The 21,446-nt window shown below is 48.2% G+C and overlaps 1 protein-coding gene across 3 annotated transcripts in view; it reads right to left on the bottom strand.

Annotated features, from left to right (window-relative positions):
* Nucleotides 1–5,950: 5,950 nt before the first annotated feature.
* Nucleotides 5,951–21,446, bottom strand: part of katnb1 (katanin p80 (WD repeat containing) subunit B 1) — a 16,991-nt gene continuing 1,495 nt past the window's right edge. The window contains exons 4-20 of one of the 3 annotated variants that reach the window (XM_079282549.1): nt 20,879–20,996; nt 20,230–20,330; nt 20,053–20,094; nt 19,883–19,966; nt 19,685–19,800; nt 17,468–17,539; nt 17,239–17,389; nt 16,972–17,165; nt 16,746–16,894; nt 16,476–16,526; nt 13,291–13,355; nt 12,932–13,168; nt 7,561–7,710; nt 7,325–7,401; nt 7,099–7,173; nt 6,613–6,729; nt 5,951–6,517 (exon numbers count right to left, since the gene is read on the bottom strand). In XM_079282549.1, coding sequence (XP_079138675.1) covers nt 6,382–6,517; nt 6,613–6,729; nt 7,099–7,173; nt 7,325–7,401; nt 7,561–7,710; nt 12,932–13,168; nt 13,291–13,355; nt 16,476–16,526; nt 16,746–16,894; nt 16,972–17,165; nt 17,239–17,389; nt 17,468–17,539; nt 19,685–19,800; nt 19,883–19,966; nt 20,053–20,094; nt 20,230–20,330; nt 20,879–20,996 — 1,935 coding nt within the window. In that variant the 3' untranslated portion in view covers nt 5,951–6,381. The remainder of the gene's footprint in view (nt 6,518–6,612; nt 6,730–7,098; nt 7,174–7,324; nt 7,402–7,560; nt 7,711–12,931; nt 13,169–13,290; nt 13,356–16,475; nt 16,527–16,745; nt 16,895–16,971; nt 17,166–17,238; nt 17,390–17,467; nt 17,540–19,684; nt 19,801–19,882; nt 19,967–20,052; nt 20,095–20,229; nt 20,331–20,878; nt 20,997–21,446) is intronic. The other 2 variants (XR_013772539.1, XM_079282550.1) reach the window with 2 other exon arrangements.

Genomic DNA, 21,446 nt, shown 5'->3' with positions numbered 1-21,446 from the left:
CGTGGATGATTTCTGGCTGAGTTTTATCGTCCAGCACACTAAAGTACTGTGCTCCGGCTAGTCTTGGTGTGACATCTAGAGTGGGAAGTGGATAGTGGGGTCTCTGGATAGCTTTGTTTAGGGGGCGGGGATCTAAACACACCCTAAGCCAGAGGTCTTCAACAGAGGGTCCGCGGCCCCTAGGGGGTCCGGAAGTACTGCAGGGGGTCCGCGACATTTTTGGTTGATTAGACAACAACCCTAGCACGGCGCTAGGCCCATTTAATATAAAACACAATTCATACAATATACATGGTCGGGGGTCCCTGCGCCATCTCTCTATCAGTTTGGGGGTCCGTGGCCTGAAAAACGTTGAAGACCCCTAAGCTTTCCTGTTTTCGCCTTTTCCACTGCCACTAGTGCATTCACCCACTCAGTCGGCTCTGAGTGGGTGACCTTTTGGATTATATCTATTTTTCCCATTTCGTCAAGCTCATCTTTGAGTCAGTTGCGCAGGGCATATGGGATACGGCGAGGTGGGCACACCACCGGTGTTAGAGGGTTTAAAGTGAAAGGTGCATTCTCACGCCTTTAAATACATCTTTACAGAGCCAATACGTTACAGAGCCATCAGTGAGCAACAGACAGCACACCCAGACGGCCTTCTCATCGCTGCTGGAGACTTCAACCATGCTAACCTAAAAACTGTTCTGCCTAAAATATACCAGCATGTTGATTTTCCAACCAGGGAAAACAACAAATTAGACCTAGTCTACACATCGATCAAGGGAGCGTACAAGGCGTCCCCCCTCCCCCACATTGGCCTCTCCGACCACCTCACTGTCTTGCTGAAACCGGCCTACAGAGCAAGGGTAAAGGTTACCAAACCGGTTTCAAAACAGGTACGGGTGTGGCCAGAGGACAGTACTGCTGCACTTCAGGACTGCTTTGGTACTACAGACTGGGACATGTTCAAGCAGGCAGCCACCTACAACCATCACATTAACATTCAAGAATACACAGAGACAGTCACAGGTTACATCACCAAGTGCATACCTACCACCAGAGCCATCACCATCCGAGCCAACCAGAAGCCATGGCTGACAGGGGAGGTCCGCACACTGCTCAAGGCTCGCGACACCGCCTTCAGAGCTGGAGACCCAGCTGGGCTGGGAGCAGCCAGGGCTGACCTGTGCCGTGGCATCAGGAAAGCTAAACGACTGTACACCAGGAAAATCACAGGACATTTCAAAGACAGCAGGGACTCACGGAGCCTGTGGCAGGGCATTAGGACCATAACGGACTACAAACTACCGCCACAGACCTGTGACAGTCACACCTCCCTGCTTAACAACCTCAATGGCTTCTTTGCACGCTTCGAAGCACAGAACAACACACCTGCGCAGAAAACCACCCCCCCCACCGACGACCAGGCTCTGTGCCTGTCCCCAGCCAGTGTGAGGAGCACACTGCTGAGGATTAATACCCGCAAGGCTGCGGGACCTGACAACATTCCTGGTCGTGTGCTGAGGGACTGCGCAGAGGAGCTCACGGATGTCCTCACCGACATCTTTAACACCTCCCTGAGCCAGGCTGTTGTTCCCACGTGCTTCAAGGAAACCACCATCATTCCTGTGCCGAAGAAGTCATCTCCAGTCTGCTTCAACGACTACCGCCCCGTCGCATTGACTTCTACCATCATGAAGTGCTTCGAAAGGCTGGTCATGAAGCAGATCAAATCCACCCTTCCTCCCTCCCTGGACCCGTTTCAGTTTGCTTACCGAACTAAACGGTCCACAGAGGATGCAATCTCCTCCGCTCTACACCCAGCCCTCACACACCTGGACACTAAGAACTCCTACGTCAGAATGCTGTTCATAGATTTCAGCTCAGCATTCAACACAATCATCCCCCAGCAGCTTGTGTGTAAACTTACAGACCTGGGCCTCAGCCCCTCTCTCTGCAACTGGTTGTTGGACTTCCTCACAGAGAGACCACAAGCTGTTCGGGTCAACAACAACACTTCGAACACACTAACACTGAGTACGGGGGCCCCCCAAGGTTGTGTGCTCAGCCCCCTTCTCTTCACCCTGCTGACCCATGACTGTAAACCCAACTACAGCTCCAACCACATCGTGAAGTTCGCTGACGACACTACCGTGGTAGGTCTCATCAGCCACAACGATGAGACTAACTACAGGAAGGAAGTGAACCAGCTGGTCCGTTGGTGCCAAAATAACAATCTCTTCCTCAATGTGGGGAAAACAAAGGAGATTGTTGTTGACTTCAGGAGAACCCACTCCCAACCCCCCCTCCCTCTGACCATCAATGGTGCTGCTGTGGAGCAGGTGAGCAGCACCAAATTCCTGGGTGTGACAATCACAGATGACCTCACCTGGAACAGCAACACCACTGCACTGGCAAAGAAGGCCCAGCAACGCCTGTACTTCATCAGGAAGCTCAAGCGAGCAGGAGCCCCCCCCCCATCATGCTCTCATTCTACCGAGGCGCCACTGAGAGCATCCTCAGCAGCTGCATCACGCTGTGGTTCGGAAGCTGCACCGCCTCCAACCGCAAGAGCCTGCAGCGCATTGTGAACTCTGCCCAGAGGATCATCGGAGTCTCACTCCCTACACTACAGGACATTTACAACACCCGCCTCACCCGCAAAGCACTCGGCATTGCGGGTGACCCCACCCACCCCTCCAACAGCCTCTTCAGCCTCCTGCCTTCAGGGAGAAGGTTCCGCAGTCTCCGTTCGAGCTCTACCCGGCTGAGGAACAGCTTCTTCCATCAGGCGGTCAGGATGCTGAACTCTCTCCCTCCCTCTCTCCTCTCGCTCCCCCCCTCTCCCCCTGCCATCTCTGCCATCTCTCCACTGACCTCTCTACTCTCCCTCCCTCCCACCTTTCCCCACTGCCTCAAATGGAACATACCAGGACATCTACTCCCCGTCACACACCCTTCCCTCATCCAGCACCAGTCACTTTGTAGCCCACATTTTATTCTCTGTCACTTTTTAGTCTCTGCTGCTACTGTAAAAATACTTTAAGGAATATTCTCTTACACTAGAAATATTTGCACTAAAGACAATAATAACCTGCACTACTGTTGACTGTGTTGATATATATCTTTAGATAGATCTTTAGATAGTACTTAGTTTCTTGTTAATCCTTTATCTAGGCCCTTATGTTCTTAACTTTTTTTCCTATTTTATTCTATTTTATTCTATTATATGTTATATGTTCATGTCTATATTACACTGTGGGACTGCAAGAAACGGCATTTCAAATTTTCTGTATGCATAACACATGTGGAAACTTTGACAATAAAGTGAACTTTGACTTTGTCTGCAAACTCTTCTGTGATGCTGGTGTGTGTTTTTGGCAACCAAGTTTAGGTCTAAACATTGTGGCAACCCGGGGGACGTGGAGGCACGATTCAGAGGTAAAACAGGTGACTCAGAGACGGTAGCCATGTAACAAAAAGTGGAGTCTTCTTCAGCATTTGTTTTAGGGTCTTATTAAAACGTTCTACGAGGCCATCCGTCTGTGGGTGGTACACTGAGGTTCTTATGTGGCTCATCTTCAACAACTTGCACATCTCCTTCATGACCCGAGACATGAAGCAGCTTCCCTGGTCGCTGAGGACTTCTTTTAAAATGCCAACTCGACTACAGAGTATAATTCCCTGGCAACTGCCTTAGCATTTGCAGTGCGTAATGGGACTGCCTCTGGGTAGCGGGTGGCATAATCCATGATGACCAGGATGTATCGATGCCCCCTACTGGACTTCGGCAGGGGTCCTACTATATCCGTGGCCACTCTCTGGAAGGGGACATCAATCAAGGGTAACGGGATCAAGGATTCTGATAGTATACCTTTGGAGCTGTCTTCTGGCACTCCCGGCAGCTTTTGCAATACTCCTGGACTGCCCTCGTCACCCCCGGCCAGTAGAAGCGACCCAGGATTCTGTCGTAGGTCTTCTCTGCTCCCAGATGAGCTCCCTGGTGTGAATGGGCTAGGTACAACACTTTTGGAACATAGCATTTAGCATCACCCTTTCTACCGGTTTCCCTGTTTTCCGGTTTCGTCTGGCTTGTTCCAGAATCAGAATCAGAAACCGTTTATTGCCATCGTATGTTGAACATACAAGGAATTTGACATGACGGGAGGTGCGTAACATATAACAATCAACAACGAGCAACAATGCAAAGTAGAACAATTCAATTTACAGAAAATAGGCCCGACTACAGGCCCGTCACCCTGACCTCTGAGGTCATGAAGTCCTTTGAACGCCTGGTCCTGTCCCACCTTAAAACCCTCACCGACCCACTCCTGGACCCCCTGCAGTTCGCCTACAGAGCCAACAGGTCTGTAGATGACGCAGTCAACATGGCCCTTCACTTCATCCTCCAGCATCTGGACTCCCCAGGAACCTACGCCAGGATCCTGTTTGTGGACTTCAGCTCTGCCTTCAACACCATCATCCCGTCTCTGCTGCATGATAAGCTCTCCCAGCTGCAGGTGCCCGACTCCACCTGCAAGTGGATCACAGACTTCCTGTCTGACAGGAAGCAGCACGTGAAGCTGGGAAAGCACGTCTCATCCTCCAGGACCATCAGCACCGGTTCCTCCCAAGGCTGCGTTCTTTCCCCTCTGCTCTTCTCCCCGTACACCAACAGCTGCACCTCCAGTCACCAGTCCGTCAAGCTCCTGAAGTTCACGGATGACACCACCCTCATTGGACTCATCTCTGGTGGGGATGAGTCCGCCTACAGGTGGGAGACTGACCATCTGGTGACCTGGTGCAGTCTGAACAACCTGGAGCTCAACGCTCTGAAGACAGTGGAGATGGTTGTGGATTTCAGGAAGAACGCATCCCCACCAGCCCCTATCACTGTGTGTGACTCCCCCTATCACCCTGTGTGACTCCCCCTATCACCCTGTGTGACTCCCCCTATCACCCTGTGTGACTCCCTCTATCACTCTGTGTGACTCCCCCTATCACCCTGTGTGACTCCCTCTATCTCTCTGTGTGACTCCCTCTATCACCCTGTGTGACTCCCTCTATCACCCTGTGTGACTCCCTCTATCACCCTGTGTGACTCCCTCTATCACCCTGTGTGACTCCCTCTATCACCCTGTGTGACTCCCCCGTTGACGTGGTGGAGTCCTTCCTCTTCTTGGGCTCCATCATATCTCAGGACCTCAAGTGGGAGCTGAACATCAGCTCCATCACCAAGAAGGCTCAGCAGAGGATGTACTTCCTGCGGCAGCTGAAGAAGTTCAACCTGCCAAAGACAATGATGGTGCATTTCTACAGAGCCATCATTGAGTCCATCCTCTGCTCCTCCATCACCGTCTGGTACGCTGCAGCCACAGCCAAGGACAAGGACAGACTGCAGCGCATCATTCACTCTGCTGAGAGGTGATCGGCTGCAATCTGCCGTCCCTCCAGAACTTGTTCACTTTAAGAACCCTGAAGCGAGCATGAAGGATCGTAGCTGACCCCTCTCACCCTGGACATGAACTGTTTGTGCCCCTTCCATCTGGCAGGAGGCTGAGGTCCATCAGGACCAAGACCTCCATCAGGACCAAGACCTCACGACACATGAACAGCTTCTTCCCGTTGGCAGTCGGGCTCATGAACAGAGACCAGGACCCCCACTGACTCCGTTATCCCCAACACAACCTACCGGTCTCTCCCTGCACATCTCTGTTTCTTCATTTAAACACTCGACACTTTTAACATTTCGCTTGTTTACAGTCCTGTTATGTTTGTTGTGCACTTTATTTTATACTCTTATATTCTATTATAAATTACAATATGTTTTTCTTGCACTGTGTTGATTGTTTGATGTTATGCACCCCCCCCCCCCCCCCATATGATAAATTCCTTGTAGGTGCAAATGTTGGGAATAAACGGTTCTGATTCTGATTCCACCCTGCTGGTACAAATAGACTTCTTTAATCCAAACATGTACAACTTTATTTAAATAAACAGTGAGAACAAAATATTTGAACATCATCGGAAAAGTCTATGATGGACTAAATATGGAAGATTTGTTTATTCCAGCTGAGTAACGGCTCCAATCGGCCAGACTCCAGGACACATCACGTGTCTTCATGCTAAGCTAAGCAGCTACAGCTTCATGCTCATCAGACACGCATCAATCTCACCCTCAACAAAATGTCAAACTGTTCTTTTAAGGTGAGTCAGTTGTAGTTTAGTACAGGTGAGATCATCCAGAACCCTCTGAACCGACCGGTCACCTGAGACTCAGGATCCATGATGATCTTCTTCTTCTGCAGTTTCCTCTGCGTGTGAAGAGGAACGTCTTCAAATAACAGTTCTTCAGTGACATGACACACGTGAAGCTTTGAATCAGCCTCCTCCTCCTCAGTCGTCCAGCGGCGTCATGATCAGCTGCAGCTCTCTGAAGGCGCTGCCATGTCGACCGACCTGCTCCGCCTTGTTCTTCACCACGTTGCTCAGGTTCTTCAGCTGCCTGCAGCACGATCTGCACTTCTGGTGTCTGGAGAACAAACACCATCCTCATCATCATCATCCTCATTGAGACCTTTACACACAAGCGATCACTTCCTGGTGTGTGTGTTTGTGCTGACTCACCGCTCCTCTCGGGTGATGTCGACGCCCACAGACGGCGTCGCCTTCAGAGTGTCAGAGATCAACATCCAGAAATGTTTCATGATGAGCTTCAGAGACGTACAGCCGGTCTGGATGTAGCTACGCACACACACACACACACACACAGAGACGTGCACGCACACATACACACGCACGCTCACACACACAGAGACACACACGCACACACACAGAGACGTGCACGCACACACACGCACGCACACGCACAGACACACACACGCACACACAGAGACGCACACACACAGAGACACACACACACACACACAGTTTGGATTGTGGACTTTGAAACAATTTTTATCTAATTGACAGAAATAAAACAAAGTGTTGATTCAAATCTGCAGAATGTTCATATTGAAATATGAAATAAACAAAATGTTGATTGAGTGTTGAACCGTTCTTTGGCTGCAGGTTTGTTTTAGATCTTATAGATAATGATGAATATCTGATCACCTCTCATATTTACTGTGCAGCAGTTGGTCGATCGGAGGAAGAATCGTCGTGCACAAGTCCAGTTTCCATAGCGACCTGAAACCATTATCAACGATCAATAAGATCACATTTATATCAGAGTCTCTATTCACAATGTTGATCCATTTAAACCGGTGGTGATGTTTCATATCTTGATTTGTTTTAAAACAAATATAGATTTAATTGTTCAGGTTTAAGGTGGACTCACGGCTGCAGGTTGATGATGTTCAGGATGTCCACCACAATAGACAGATCATTCATGGAGACAGCAGCGTCCAGAGCTCTCTGCAGAGAGACGTCAACAGGAAGTGGAGGCAGTGAGAACCAATCATGTGACAGGTCTGCATGATGTTAGAACAACCGACAGTGCAATAATTCTTCTTTACATTTGATATTGAGATATGAAACAATGCATAAACCCTTAGATTTAGATATGCGCCTCACCTTGATGTCCTCTCGGGCCCAAACGGACCGGACCGTCTCCAGGTTCTTGTGTCGGCTCCTCAGCATCACACACATGGTGTCATGACCCTTCTTCAGCTGAGACAGAGCTTCATCATCACTCAGAGCTCCGCCTCTGTTGAGAGGGGACGACTGAGGCACACACACACACACACACACACACACACACACACACACACACACACACACACACACACACACACACACACACACACACACACACACACACACACACACACACCAGTTACTTTACAGCAGGCAAACTACGGTCCATATACGGCCCGTCGAATATTGGGAAAAAATTGTCCAAATTATAGTAAAGACTGGATTCATTTTATATGCCCGGAGTTAGTTGAGTCCACTAGATGGAGCACTCCGGTCTACTCTCTCTAGACGACGCCCACCCCCACGTTCACCACTTGATTGGTTCTTAGCAGTCACAACGTGTCCTCTGATTCGTCCCCGATCACATGACCTTTTACTGGAAGATCACAAATAGCAGCATTGATGACCGACGGACTATCAGGTTAACTCAACACGGACGACTGACTGCGGGTGTTGTTGACAGTGTTCTCTTTACTAGATACAAGATATATCACATATATCACTCTTCAACGTTTGAGTGAAGACAAATCCGTCGGAAAGTCGTCGAGCTATTTGGATTGTTGGCTAATGCTAACTAGCAGCTAAGTTAAAGCTAAGTAGCAGCAAGATGCCTCCCTTCTCCACGGACGGCTACTACAAACTCCTACAGAAGATTGCAGTCCTGGAAACAAAAATCCACCGACTAGAAGTAAACGTGGCGGTAAATGGACTGTGTGGGAATGATACCACTTTACCATGGACTCAAAACACTGGACAAACGCAAGCTAAGACACAGCTAACTAGCATAACCAGGTGCAAAGCCGAAGAGAAAATATGTGGGAGGACGACTAACAGGCAGAGTCCAGCGCCCTGAGGTTTGTGTTGCGACTGGCTGGCCTGCACTAGCACACGGGCAGAACTCCTCCTCAACCCCTGCACCCAGACGGACAAAGCCACGGACAGCTGAGGAAAGTAAAACCTGCAAAACACCTCCACAACAACCAAGCCTACAACTTCAAAACTGATTCACTCCATTGTCGCAGGATCCTAAATCTCCATCTGATGACCTGGATAAGCAGCTATCTCCTCAAAGCAGGATAAGAACTGAGTCAATGTGAGAGTAAGAGGCAGCAGGCAAAGCTAGTGACTGGGCCTGAGACGCTGATTGTTGGTGACTATGCTGTAAAAGATGTCAGAAAACTGTGCAGCAAGAACACCAAAATACTCTGCTTTCCGAAAGATATGGTCTCTGACATGAGAGACAAAATCCTGGACATCGTGGCTGACTATCCCACAGCGAAAAACATCATGGTGCATACAGGAAGCTGTGATATTGTGAAACAACAGTCTGAAGTTGTGAAGCGAGACTTTATTGATCTGTTAAACACAGTCAGCTCTGTCAAGGCTGAGGTGTTCATCAGTGGCCCTCTCCCACCAGTCAGAGGAGGAGATGAAGGATTCAGCAGGCTGTTTGCACTGAACAGATGGCTGTCAACTGCATGTACTGACCATTCAGTACATTTTATCAACAATTTCTACCTTTTCTGGGAGCGCAGACATCTTTTTACAGCGCATGGAGTTTGCCTGAACAAGTCAGGGGTAAAACTGTTTACCTCGAACCTGTTTTTCTCCCTGCGTCACTCGTCTGTCCCTACTGCCAAGGACAAGACACAAGAGGAGTCTAAACAAGAGATAACCACACAGCATCGCCATGGAGACCTGACGGGAAGGATGCCCCCGCCTAACGACAGCCAAAAGGAGGAGTCTCCAACCTCATCATCAGGGACCGCCTCCGATCTCCCACTTTCCCCACCCTTCCTAGACGAGGAGTCTTTACCTCCCTCCCCAGCTATTTCGGGTCCATACTTTGGATCGCAATCCTCTCTCACACTCTGCCCATCCTCCCCCCACCTGGAGTTCACTGACCACATGAAAGAGCTGGTCACTGCTGGAACCAAACACACTCCTCTCCCCACTCCTCGACGGTTCCACAACCGTCCTCTGTCTCCTCTACCTGATGGAGGAAATAATTGATATCTTCTGGGTCCAGGCTACAAGGCTAATGACACCAATGACTCTCTCCAGGAAAAGTCGGGGCCCTGTATGCAGCTAGCCGTCTCAATTCCTGTCCTGCAAGTTTATAGAAAAAGAAAGGTGAGGCTGCGAAGAAACAATAGTAAACATGCAAACTTATCAAACTTAGCATACATTCCTCGTCAGCCTGTCCAAATAAATTGGGCAAAGAAAGTTTTAACCACATTAAACTTAGCTTTATTAAATGTCAGGTCTCTGTCAGGAAAAATTATAGGCCAATATCAAACCTCCCATTTTTAAGTAAAATAATTGAAAAAGCGGTTTTCCAACAGCTGACCGACTTCTTGACCGTAAATAACTGCTTTGATGTTTTCCAGTCAGGCTTTCGACAGCACCACAGCACTGAAACTGCTCTTGTTAAGGTTTTCAACGACATCCACTTAAACATAGACAATGGCAGAAGTTCAGTCTTAGTGTTACTGGATCTCAGTGCTGCATTCGACACGGTCGACCATGCCATACTCCTAGAAAGACTAAACATCTGGGTGGGACTCTCTGGCACAGCACTTAACTGGTTTGAATCCTACTTGAAGGACCGAGAATACTTTGTGTCTGTGGCTGATTACACATCAGAGCTGACTAAAATGACATGTGGTGTTCCCCAAGGTTCAATACTGGGGCCTCTTCTGTTCAACATCTACATGCTTCCACTAGCTCAGATTATGGAAAACAACAAAGTGTGTTATCATAATTATGCAGACGACACACAAATCTACATAACTATGTCACCAGGGGACCATAATCCCATACAAGGGCTGGTTAACTGCATTGAACAAATCAACAACTGGATGTGCCAGAATGTTCTTCAATTAAACAAAGATAAAACAGAAGTAATTGTTTTTGGTACCAAGGACGAACAATTGAAAATCACCGCTCAGCTTCAGTCACTGATGTTAAAACCCACAAACCAAGCCAGAAATCTAGGTGTAGTTATGGATTCAGACCTCAACCTGAACAGCCATATCAAGACAATTACAAAATCAGCCTCCTATCACCTGAAGAATATATCAAGGATTAGAGGACTTATGTCTCAACAGGATTTGGAAAAACTTGTCCACGCATTTATCTTCAGCAGACTGGACTACTGTAACGGTGTGTTTACAGGTCTCTGTAAAAAGTCCGTCAGAAAGCTGCAGCTGATTCAGAACGCTGCAGCTCGAGTCCTCACTAAGACCAGGAGGGTGGACCACATCACTCCAGTTCTGAGGTCTTTGCACTGGCTTCCTGTCCAACAAAGAATTGACTTTAAAATCCTGCTGTTGGTTTACAAAGCACTGAATGGTTTAGGGCCAAAATACATCTCTGATCTGCTGCTACCTTATGAACCATCCCGACCCCTCAGGTCGTCTGGGACCGGTCTACTTTCTGTTCCCAGAGTCACAACTAAACATGGAGAAGCAGCGTTCAGTTGTTCTGCTCCACATATCTGGAACAAAGTCCCAGAAAGCTGCAGGTCTGCTGAGACCCTCAGCTCATTTAAATCAAGATTGAAGACTTTTCTGTTTGCTGCTGCCTTTAATTGAACCACATTCAATTAATATATTCATCAATTTCCTGCATTTCTGCATTTTAGTACTGAATTTTATTTCTTGCACTGTTTTTTAATGTTTCAATGAATGTTCTTAATAGTTTTTAAATCTCCTTTTCTTTTGCCTTATGTTTTGATGCTTTTAGTGGTTTTATGTGAAGAACTTTGAATTACCTTGTTGTTGAAATGTGCTATACAAATAAACTTGCCTTGCCTTACTAGCAGCCGTTGTTGACCGTGTTCTCTTTACTAGCAGCCGTTGTTGACCGTGTTCTCTTTGCTAGCAGCCGTTGTTGACCGTGTTCTCTTTACTAGCAGCTGTTAGCGATTAGTGAGCGGCGTGTCCAGCGGAGGTATCAAACCCACGGGGACGTCTGAAGTCAGTTAGCGGCTTTGAGGCGGATGGACACAAAATGGAGAACTTTCCTTTTCTCATTGTTTATTTTGTTCTGCACAATTATTGTGAAGTCCACAGATAAACTATAAAGGAACAAAACATGGACAGACTCCAGCAGCAGAGCTACGAGAGAACAGCGACACAGAGGGACCGAGTGAGACCAGCGTGGACCAGAATCTAGTAGACTTATGTGCAAGTGTTGATTTTAATGTAAATATGAGGTGAGAGAGATGAAGACCTGCAGCGCTGTAACTAAGTCTGACAATAAAACTTATACAACTTCCCACGAACTGTGTTTGAGTTCATCGAGGAAGATTTTAGAGAAGATCTTAAGTATCAAACACCAGCGTTCATTATTAAAGACTGCTTTATTACTCTGTCCTATTGCTTTAACCAATCTACTGAGTTGATCACGCAGGACTCGCCGTGTAGAACTAACTGACCAAGACTTAGCCAACGAGTTAAACAAAAACGCTGAGTCATTTCAGTTACCGTATATTCGTTAGCACTGGACGAAAGTAACGACGTAAAAGACACCGCTGAGCTGTGACTCTTCATCAGAGGGATTCATGACAGCTGAGAGATAACGGAGGAATGTTTGACCCTGGCATGTCTGGAGGGGACAACACAAGGACAGGACTTGTATCATGTCTGGTGTCATCCAGAGGCTGAAGCTACCTCGGTGTAAACTTGCCAATGTCACCACAGATGGATCGCCAAACTTAACAGGAAGAACCGTCGGGCTGCTGAAAAGAATCCGGGATGAGGTGAAAGAGGAAAACCCGGAGCTGGATGTACTCTTCCTGCTCTGTGAGTCTGTAATGCAGTTTGATCATGAAGTGAAGCCAGACGTAAAACTCGTAACTTTATACGAGGGTCGTCAGTTTATTAAGTTCCTTGAGGAAAGTGATGCTGATCACCAGCAGACCTTCAGCATGATGAACATCAATACATCAGTCTGATGATGAACACCTCACATGTGTCCTGAGAACAGGCAGAAATATCACTGCTCCCACTGGAATGACCTGAACCTTTCCTCTTCACAAACACTCCATCTGCTACCGACCCGTCTGTCACATGTTAAGACTCACTGTAGCCCCAGAGCCAAAGCGTTTGCCCCCCCGCTCTGGAGGAAACCTTCTCAGTGTTGATGAGGAGCTTGTGCACAATGCATCGTGGGACATGTAGTACGCACTTCAAGTGACATCATCTACCCTCAACAAATACCTGTGCAGATATGTTAAACTCACAGGCAGGAAGTCGGCCACGTTCAGCCCGATGGGCTCGTTCCTGGTGCTCAGGATGATTTTAGGATGTGGTTTAGACGTCGGCGTGGTAACAGGAGGCTGAGGAGGATGAGGAGGGGGGGCGGAGGGGGGGGGGTTAGAGGTCACCGGGACGACCGCAGAGGGAGTCGAACGCTTTATAGAAGAGACAAATGTAGGCTCCACCCTCTGGACAGGTGCAGAGGAGGAGAGGGGAGGAGCCTGTAACACACACACACACACACCTTTATGTCAACAAAACAAAAGTACATGAATCATGTTTCATCATTGTTTACATATTTAATGTCTCTTAATCACAGAGACAAACTGCTGCGTTCACTGACCTGCTGTTTTTCAGGAAAAGCTGATATCATGTCCTTCAGCTGACGGCCGATGGCTAATATAGTGTCTAAGAAGAAGAAGATGAAGAAGACTGTCTTTACTTTGTCCTCCATCATCACATCACACACAAGAAACAAGAAGACACAACATTTTCATCACGTGTCCAATACCCGAGCAGGTAGTGAACAGAGTACCCGAGCAGGTAGAGAACAGAGTACCCGAGCAGGTAGTGAACAGAGTACCCGAGCAGGTAGAGAACAGAGTACCCGAGCAGGTAGAGAACAGAGTACCCGAGCAGGTAGTGAACAGAGTACCCGAACAGGTAGTGAACAGAGTACCCGAGCAGGTAGAGAACAGAGTACCCGAGCAGGTAGAGAACAGAGTACCCGAGCAGGTAGAGAACAGAGTACCCGAACAGGTAGAGAACAGAGTACCCGAACAGGTAGAGAACAGAGTACCCGAGCAGGTAGAGAACAGAGTACCCGAACAGGTAGTGAACAGAGTACCCGAGCAGGTAGAGAACAGAGTACCCGAGCAGGTAGAGAACAGAGTACCCGAGCAGGTAGAGAACAGAGTACCCGAACAGGTAGTGAACAGAGTACCCGAGCAGGTAGTGAACAGAGTACCCGAGCAGGTAGAGAACAGAGTACCCGAACAGGTAGAGAACAGAGTACCCGAACAGGTAGAGAACAGAGTACCCGAGCAGGTAGAGAACAGAGTACCCGAGCAGGTAGAGAACAGAGTACCCGAACAGGTAGAGAACAGAGTACCCGAGCAGGTAGAGAACAGAGTACCCGAACAGGTAGTGAACAGAGCACCCGAACAGGTAGTGAACAGAGTACCCGAGCAGGTAGAGAACAGAGTACCCGAACAGGTAGAGAACAGAGTACCCGAACAGGTAGAGAACAGAGTACCCGAGCAGGTAGAGAACAGAGTACCCGAACAGGTAGTGAACAGAGTACCCGAGCAGGTAGAGAACAGAGTACCCGAGCAGGTAGAGAACAGAGTACCCGAACAGGTAGAGAACAGAGTACCCGAACAGGTAGAGAACAGAGTACCCGAGCAGGTAGAGAACAGAGTACCCGAGCAGGTAGAGAACAGAGTACCCGAGCAGGTAGAGAACAGAGTACACGAACAGGTAGAGAACAGAGTACCCGAACAGGTAGAGAACAGAGTACCCGAGCAGGTAGTGAACAGAGTACCCGAACAGGTAGAGAACAGAGTACCCGAGCAGATAGTGAACAGAGTACCCGAACAGGTAGTGAACAGAGTACCCGAACAGGTAGAGAACAGAGTACCCGAGCAGGTAGTGAACAGAGTACCCGAACAGGTAGTGAACAGAGTACCCGAACAGGTAGTGAACAGAGTACCCGAACAGGTAGAGAACAGAGTACCCGAGCAGGTAGTGAACAGAGTACCCGAACAGGTAGAGAACAGAGTACCCGAACAGGTAGTGAACAGAGTACCCGAACAGGTAGTGAACAGAGTACCCGAACAGGTAGTGAACAGAGTACCCGAGCAGGTAGTGAACAGAGTACCCGAGCAGGTAGTGAACAGAGTACCCGAACAGGTAGAGAACAGAGTACCCGAACAGGTAGTGAACAGAGTACCCGAACAGGTAGTGAACAGAGTACCCGAACAGGTAGTGAACAGAGTACCCGAACAGGTAGAGAACAGAGTACCCGAGCAGGTAGAGAACAGAGTACCCGAACAGGTAGTGAACAGAGTACCCGAGCAGGTAGAGAACAGAGTACCCGAGCAGGTAGAGAACAGAGTACCCGAGCAGGTAGAGAACAGAGTACCCGAGCAGGTAGAGAACAGAGTACCCGAGCAGGTAGAGAACAGAGTACCCGAACAGGTAGAGAACAGAGTACCCGAACAGGTAGTGAACAGAGTACCCGAACAGGTAGAGAACAGAGTACCCGAACAGGTAGAGAACAGAGCACCCGAACAGGTAGAGAACAGAGTACCCGAGCAGGTAGTGAACAGAGCACCCGAACAGGTAGAGAACAGAGTACCCGAGCAGATAGTGAACAGAGTACCCGAACAGGTAGAGAACAGAGCACCCGAACAGGTAGAGAACAGAGTACCCGAACAGGTAGAGAACAGAGTACCCGAACAGGTAGAGAACAGAGCACCCGAACAGGTAGAGAACAGAGTACCCGAACAGGTAGAGAACAGAGTACCCGAACAGGTAGAGAACAGAGTACCCGAACAGGTAGAGAACAGAGCACCCGAACAGGTAGAGAACAGAGTACCCGAACAGGTAGAGAACAGAGCACCCGAACAGGTAGAGAACAGAGTACCCGAACAGGTAGAGAACAGAGTACCCGAACAGGTAGAGAACAGAGCACCCGAACAGGTAGAGAACAGAGTACCCGAGCAGATAGTGAACAGAGTACCCGAACAGGTAGTGAACAGAGTACCCGAACAGGTAGTGAACAGAGTACCCGAACAGGTAGAGAACAGAGCACCCGAACAGGTAGAGAACAGAGTACCCGAGCAGGTAGTGAACAGAGTACCCGAACAGGTAGTGAACAGAGTACCCGAACAGGTAGTGAACAGAGTACCCGAACAGGTAGAGAACAGAGTACCCGAGCAGGTAGTGAACAGAGTACCCGAACAGGTAGTGAACAGAGTACCCGAACAGGTAGAGAACAGAGTACCCGAGCAGGTAGTGAACAGAGTACCCGAACAGGTAGTGAACAGAGTACCCGAACAGGTAGTGAACAGAGTACCCGAACAGGTAGAGAACAGAGTACCCGAGCAGGTAGTGAACAGAGTACCCGAACAGGTAGAGAACAGAGTACCCGAGCAGGTAGTGAACAGAGTACCCGAACAGGTAGAGAACAGAGTACCCGAGCAGGTAGTGAACAGAGTACCCGAACAGGTAGTGAACAGAGTACCCGAACAGGTAGTGAACAGAGTACCCGAACAGGTAGAGAACAGAGTACCCGAGCAGGTAGAGAACAGAGTACCCGAGCAGGTAGAGAACAGAGTACCCGAACAGGTAGTGAACAGAGTACCCGAGCAGGTAGAGAACAGAGTACCCGAGCAGGTAGAGAACAGAGTACCCGAACAGGTAGTGAACAGAGTACCTGAACAGGTAATGTGATGTCTCACAGTAAAGTAGTTTCAGGTGTGAATGAAGTCTGTAATATAAGTGATGAAGCTCTGAAGGACTCACCGTCCTCTGGAGGAGCAGGAAAAGGCTCCGATATCCTTGGAGGAGTTCGAGCTAAAGGAGAGAAGAACCGAGTCACTGATGAGGTGTAACGAGGAAGGACAGAAGGTGTAAGGATGAAGGACAGAAGGTGTGAGGATGAAGGCCAGAAGGTGTGAGGATGAAGGACAGAAGGTGTGAGGATGAAGGCCAGAAGGTGTGAGGATGAAGGACAGAAGGTGAGACCATGAAGGACAGAAGGTGAGACCATGAAGGACAGAAGGTGAGACCTACAGATGGCGTTCTTCGGCTGGAAGATCTCTTTGAAGTCTTCTGCGTTGTGGATCTCTGCTGACGATACTTTCTCCTCTGCCTCGTCCTCACTGAGGCTCCGCCTCTCACCTTCGGGGCTCCGCCTCTCGGCATCTGAACTCTGCTTCACACTGATGACATCACAACATGTGACATCATGACATCATGACACAGGTAACCTTCCTATCCAGGCGAGCGCTGCCGTTACCGCTGTGAGGAGCTGCTGGTGGTCGTGGGTCTCTCGTAGTTCCTGCGTAGTGCGGATCCTTTAGGATCTCTGGGCTCCGAGAGCGGCTGGTCGTCCTGGACGATTCCTCGGATCACAGAGCCGCCGCTCTTCTTCACCCGCTTCAGGTCGACCACGTAGGACGACACACAGGACAGCTGGTGAGACACGCCGATCTGAGGGAGAAGAAGAAGAAGAGGTTTACAGGATGTGATAATCAATAATCAATCATCAATAACAACTACTCACCAGCTGCTGGTTGCAGACCGCCAGGTCGGACACCTTCCCCCAGCCCACTGGCACCACGTCAAAGCAGCGGTCGGGCTCCCAGCCGAAGATCCTCAGAGAGTCTGTGGCCCCGCTGTACAGACAGGATCCATCGGAGCTGAAGAACACAGACCTGAACCCACAGAGGGCCAGGAGTCAGGGATCACGATCCATCAACACCTGGTCCGACATCTGTGGTGAGAAAACTCACCTGACGGGAGTCGTGTCTCCTTCCAACGAGCCGATCATCGTAAACTTCTCCAGATCCCACAGCTTGATGGTCCTGGAGACAAAACAAGTGTTGATGGTGTATCAAAGAGGACACTGACAGAGGAAACAGTGTTGATGGTGTATCAGAGAGGACAAGACAGAGGAAACATTGTTGATGATGTATCAAAGAGGACAAAGACAGAGGAAACATTGTTGATGGTGTATCAAAGAGGACAAAGACAGAGGAAACATTGTTGATGGTGTAAAAAAAGAGGACACTGACAGAGGAAACAGTATTGATGGTGTATCAAAGAGGACACTGACAGAGGAAACAGTATTGATGGTGTATCAAAGAGGACACTGCCAGAGGAAACAGTGTTGATGGTGTATCAAAGAGGACACTGACAGAGGAAACAGTGTTGATGGTGTATCAAAGAGGACACTGACAGAGGAAACAGTGTTGGTGGTGTATCAAAGAGGACAATGACAGAGGAAACAGTGTTGATGGTGTATCAAAGAGGACAAGACAGAGGAAACATTGTTGATGGTGTATCAAAGAGGACAAAGACAGAGGAAACATTGTTGATGGTGTATCAAAGAGGACAAAGACAGAGGAAACATTGTTGATGGTGTATCAAAGAGGACACTGCCAGAGGAAACAGTGTTGATGGTGTATCAAAGAGGACAAAGACAGAGGAAACATTGTTGATGGTGTATCAAAGAGGACAAAGACAGAGGAAACATTGTTGATCGTGTAAAAAAAGAGGACACTGACAGAGGAAACAGTGTTGATCGTGTATAAAAGAGGACAATGACAGAGGAAACAGTGTTGATGGTGTATCAAAGAGGACAATGACAGAGGAAACAGTGTTGATGGTGTATCAAAGAGGACAATGACAGAGGAAACAGTGTTGATGGTGTATCAAAGAGGACAAAGACAGAGGAAACAGTGTTGATGGTGTATCAAAGAGGAGACGGACAGAGGAAACAGTGTTGATGGTGTATCAAAGAGGAGACGGACAGAGGAAACATTGTTGATGGTGTATCAAAGAGGACAAAGACAGAGGAAACAGTGTTGATGGTGTATCAAAGAGGACAATGACAGAGGAAACAGTGTTGATGGTGTATCAAAGAGGACAAAGACAGAGGAAACAGTGTTGATGGTGTATCAAAGATGACAATGACAGAGGAAACAGTGTTGATGGTGTATCAAAGAGGACAATGACAGAGGAAACAGTGTTGATGGTGTATCAAAGAGGAAAATGACAGAGGAAACAGTGTTGATGGTGTATCAAAGAGGACAAAGACAGAGGAAACAGTGTTGATGGTGTATCAAAGAGGACAAAGACAGAGGAAACAGTGTTGATGGTGTATCAAAGAGGACAAAGACAGAGGAAACAGTGTTGATGGTGTATCAAAGAGGACAAAGACAGAGGAAACAGTGTTGATGGTGTATCAAAGAGGACAATGACAGAGGAAACAGTGTTGATGGTGTATCAAAGAGGACAATGACAGAGGAAACAGTGTTGATGGTGTATCAGAGGACAAAGACAGAGGAAACAGTGTTGATGGTGTATCAAAGATGACAATGACAGAGGAAACAGTGTTGATGGTGTATCAAAGAGGACAAAGACAGAGGAAACAGTGTTGATGGTGTATCAAAGAGGACAAAGACAGAGGAAACAGTGTTGATGGTGTATCAAAGAGGAGACGGACAGAGGAAACAGTGTTGATGGTGTATCAAAGAGGACAAAGACAGAGGAAACAGTGTTGATGGTGTATCAAAGAGGACAATGACAGAGGAAACAGTGTTGATGGTGTATCAGAGGACAAAGACAGAGGAAACAGTGTTGATGGTGTATCAAAGATGACAATGACAGAGGAAACAGTGTTGATGGTGTATCAAAGAGGACAAAGACAGAGGAAACAGTGTTGATGGTGTATCAAAGAGGACAAAGACAGAGGAAACAGTGTTGATGGTGTATCAAAGAGGAGACGGACAGAGGAAACAGTGTTGATGGTGTATCAAAGAGGACAAAGACAGAGGAAACAGTGTTGATGGTGTATCAAAGAGGACAAAGACAGAGGAAACAGTGTTGATGGTGTATCAAAGAGGAGACGGACAGAGGAAACAGTGTTGATGGTGTATCAAAGAGGACAAAGACAGAGGAAACAGTGTTGATGGTGTATCAAAGAGGACACTGACAGAGGGTCGCACCTGTCGGAGCTGCCTGAGGCCAGCAGGTACTCGTTGGGGTGAAACTGGATGATGTTGACGGCTGCAGTGTGAGATTTAAACTCTGTGATCATCTTCCCCTGAGTTAGATCCCACAGCTGACAGAGACAACATCAAACCGTCTGAACATGAATCAATGAATATTAAAGGAACTACAACTCTGACAGGTGTGATTCTTACCTTGACGGTGGAGTCGTCACTGGCTGAAGCCAACCACTTCCCATCAGGGCTGAAGGCCAGACTCCTCACCGCCGCAGTGTGACCCTGAAACACAATCAGGACTTTAACTGTCTTACATATTATCAACATGTCTTCACAAATGTGCTCTTCTTTATTTCTACAGTTCTCACCTTGTACCTGAACACATAACCTTTCCTCCGAACGTCCCACAGCTGACAGAACAAGACCACATGGTTCAGATGAGGAGAAAGATTTCATTAGTACACACCCACACACACACACACAAACACACACAGATATATCACAGACACACACACACACACACTGGACATGTCACACACACACACCTTGATGTTTGTGTCCATTGAGCTGGAGGCGAGGAAGTCTCCAAATGGATGGAAGCCCAGACTGGTGATGTTGGCTTTGTGTCCCATCAAAGTTCTTAAGACTGGAAGAGACACGAAAAACTGTCTCAGGTGGACGACAACTGTGCTAAACCTGGACTAGTACTAAAACTGGACATAAACTGGACTAATACTAGAGTATACTGGACGAATACTGGACTAAGGGCTCCCCTCTTGCATCCTGTTTTTCAGGCGTTTTAGACGCATTAAAAATATTCCCAACTTTGCAGCACCAGGCGGGGAGTCGCTCTGCTTGTCAATGTCACACATGACCATGGCAGCCAATCAAATCAAGCAAGAGGCGGGTTTTACTACTTTACCACTGACTTCCTGTTTTGATGCCGGTAGAGGTGGTTGCAGAGCACTTTGATATTAGTGAAAGTTAATCAAAACTGAACGAGATCATTTTCACCAGCAGAACAACAGCAGGAGCTCGATGGTCGATCTCGTGGTCACCCCCCCCCCCCCCCCTGTGATCGCCCCTAAAACTGGACTAAAATAAAGTATAAACCCTGAAAGCATCTCTCAGGGTTTGTATTCATCACATACTCAACCTTTCAACCACACACTAAGAGAACAAACTGGGTCTCACTCTTGGCAGCCTCCAGGTCCCAGACTCGTATAGATCCAGACTGGGAACCAGCGACAACCTGCTCCTCTGACATGTTGAACTGGACACACTCCACTGCGTTCTTGTGACCAGTCAGACTCTGAGAGGAAACACAGTCAGGACACACAGTAAACCTTCATCACTCCTCCACCAGAGCTTCATCACAAGACCACAGTAAAGGTGTGATGAGTAGGGTTGGGTACCGAAAACCGGTATATACGACCGGTATCTACCGGACCGAAACGCAACGCAGATTTCGGTGCTTCCTTTTGGTGCCTGTGCCGATTGAAATACTTTTTGTACACTACTCTGATGACTCCGTCCTAGGTTAGCTCGTCCTAGGACCGATGCTAACGATAGCATCGGTCCTCCGCTCCTCACTCAGTATTATTACAACCGGACGAGCCGTGCGCGCTTAGAAACAAACCGCTCCGTCATTCTGACGACGCTGCGGCCATGATTTATAGAAAAGAACAAAGAACGAGATCTGTCAAACGGCTGGCAGGCTACGGACTTCCTCCATCGACATCCGGCACAACACAGGCACGCA

This window comes from Melanostigma gelatinosum (genome assembly GCF_949748355.1).
Source record: "Melanostigma gelatinosum genome assembly, chromosome: 2".
NCBI classification, from domain to species: domain Eukaryota; kingdom Metazoa; phylum Chordata; class Actinopteri; order Perciformes; family Zoarcidae; genus Melanostigma; species Melanostigma gelatinosum.
This window is presented reverse-complemented; position numbering and strand designations above follow the sequence as displayed.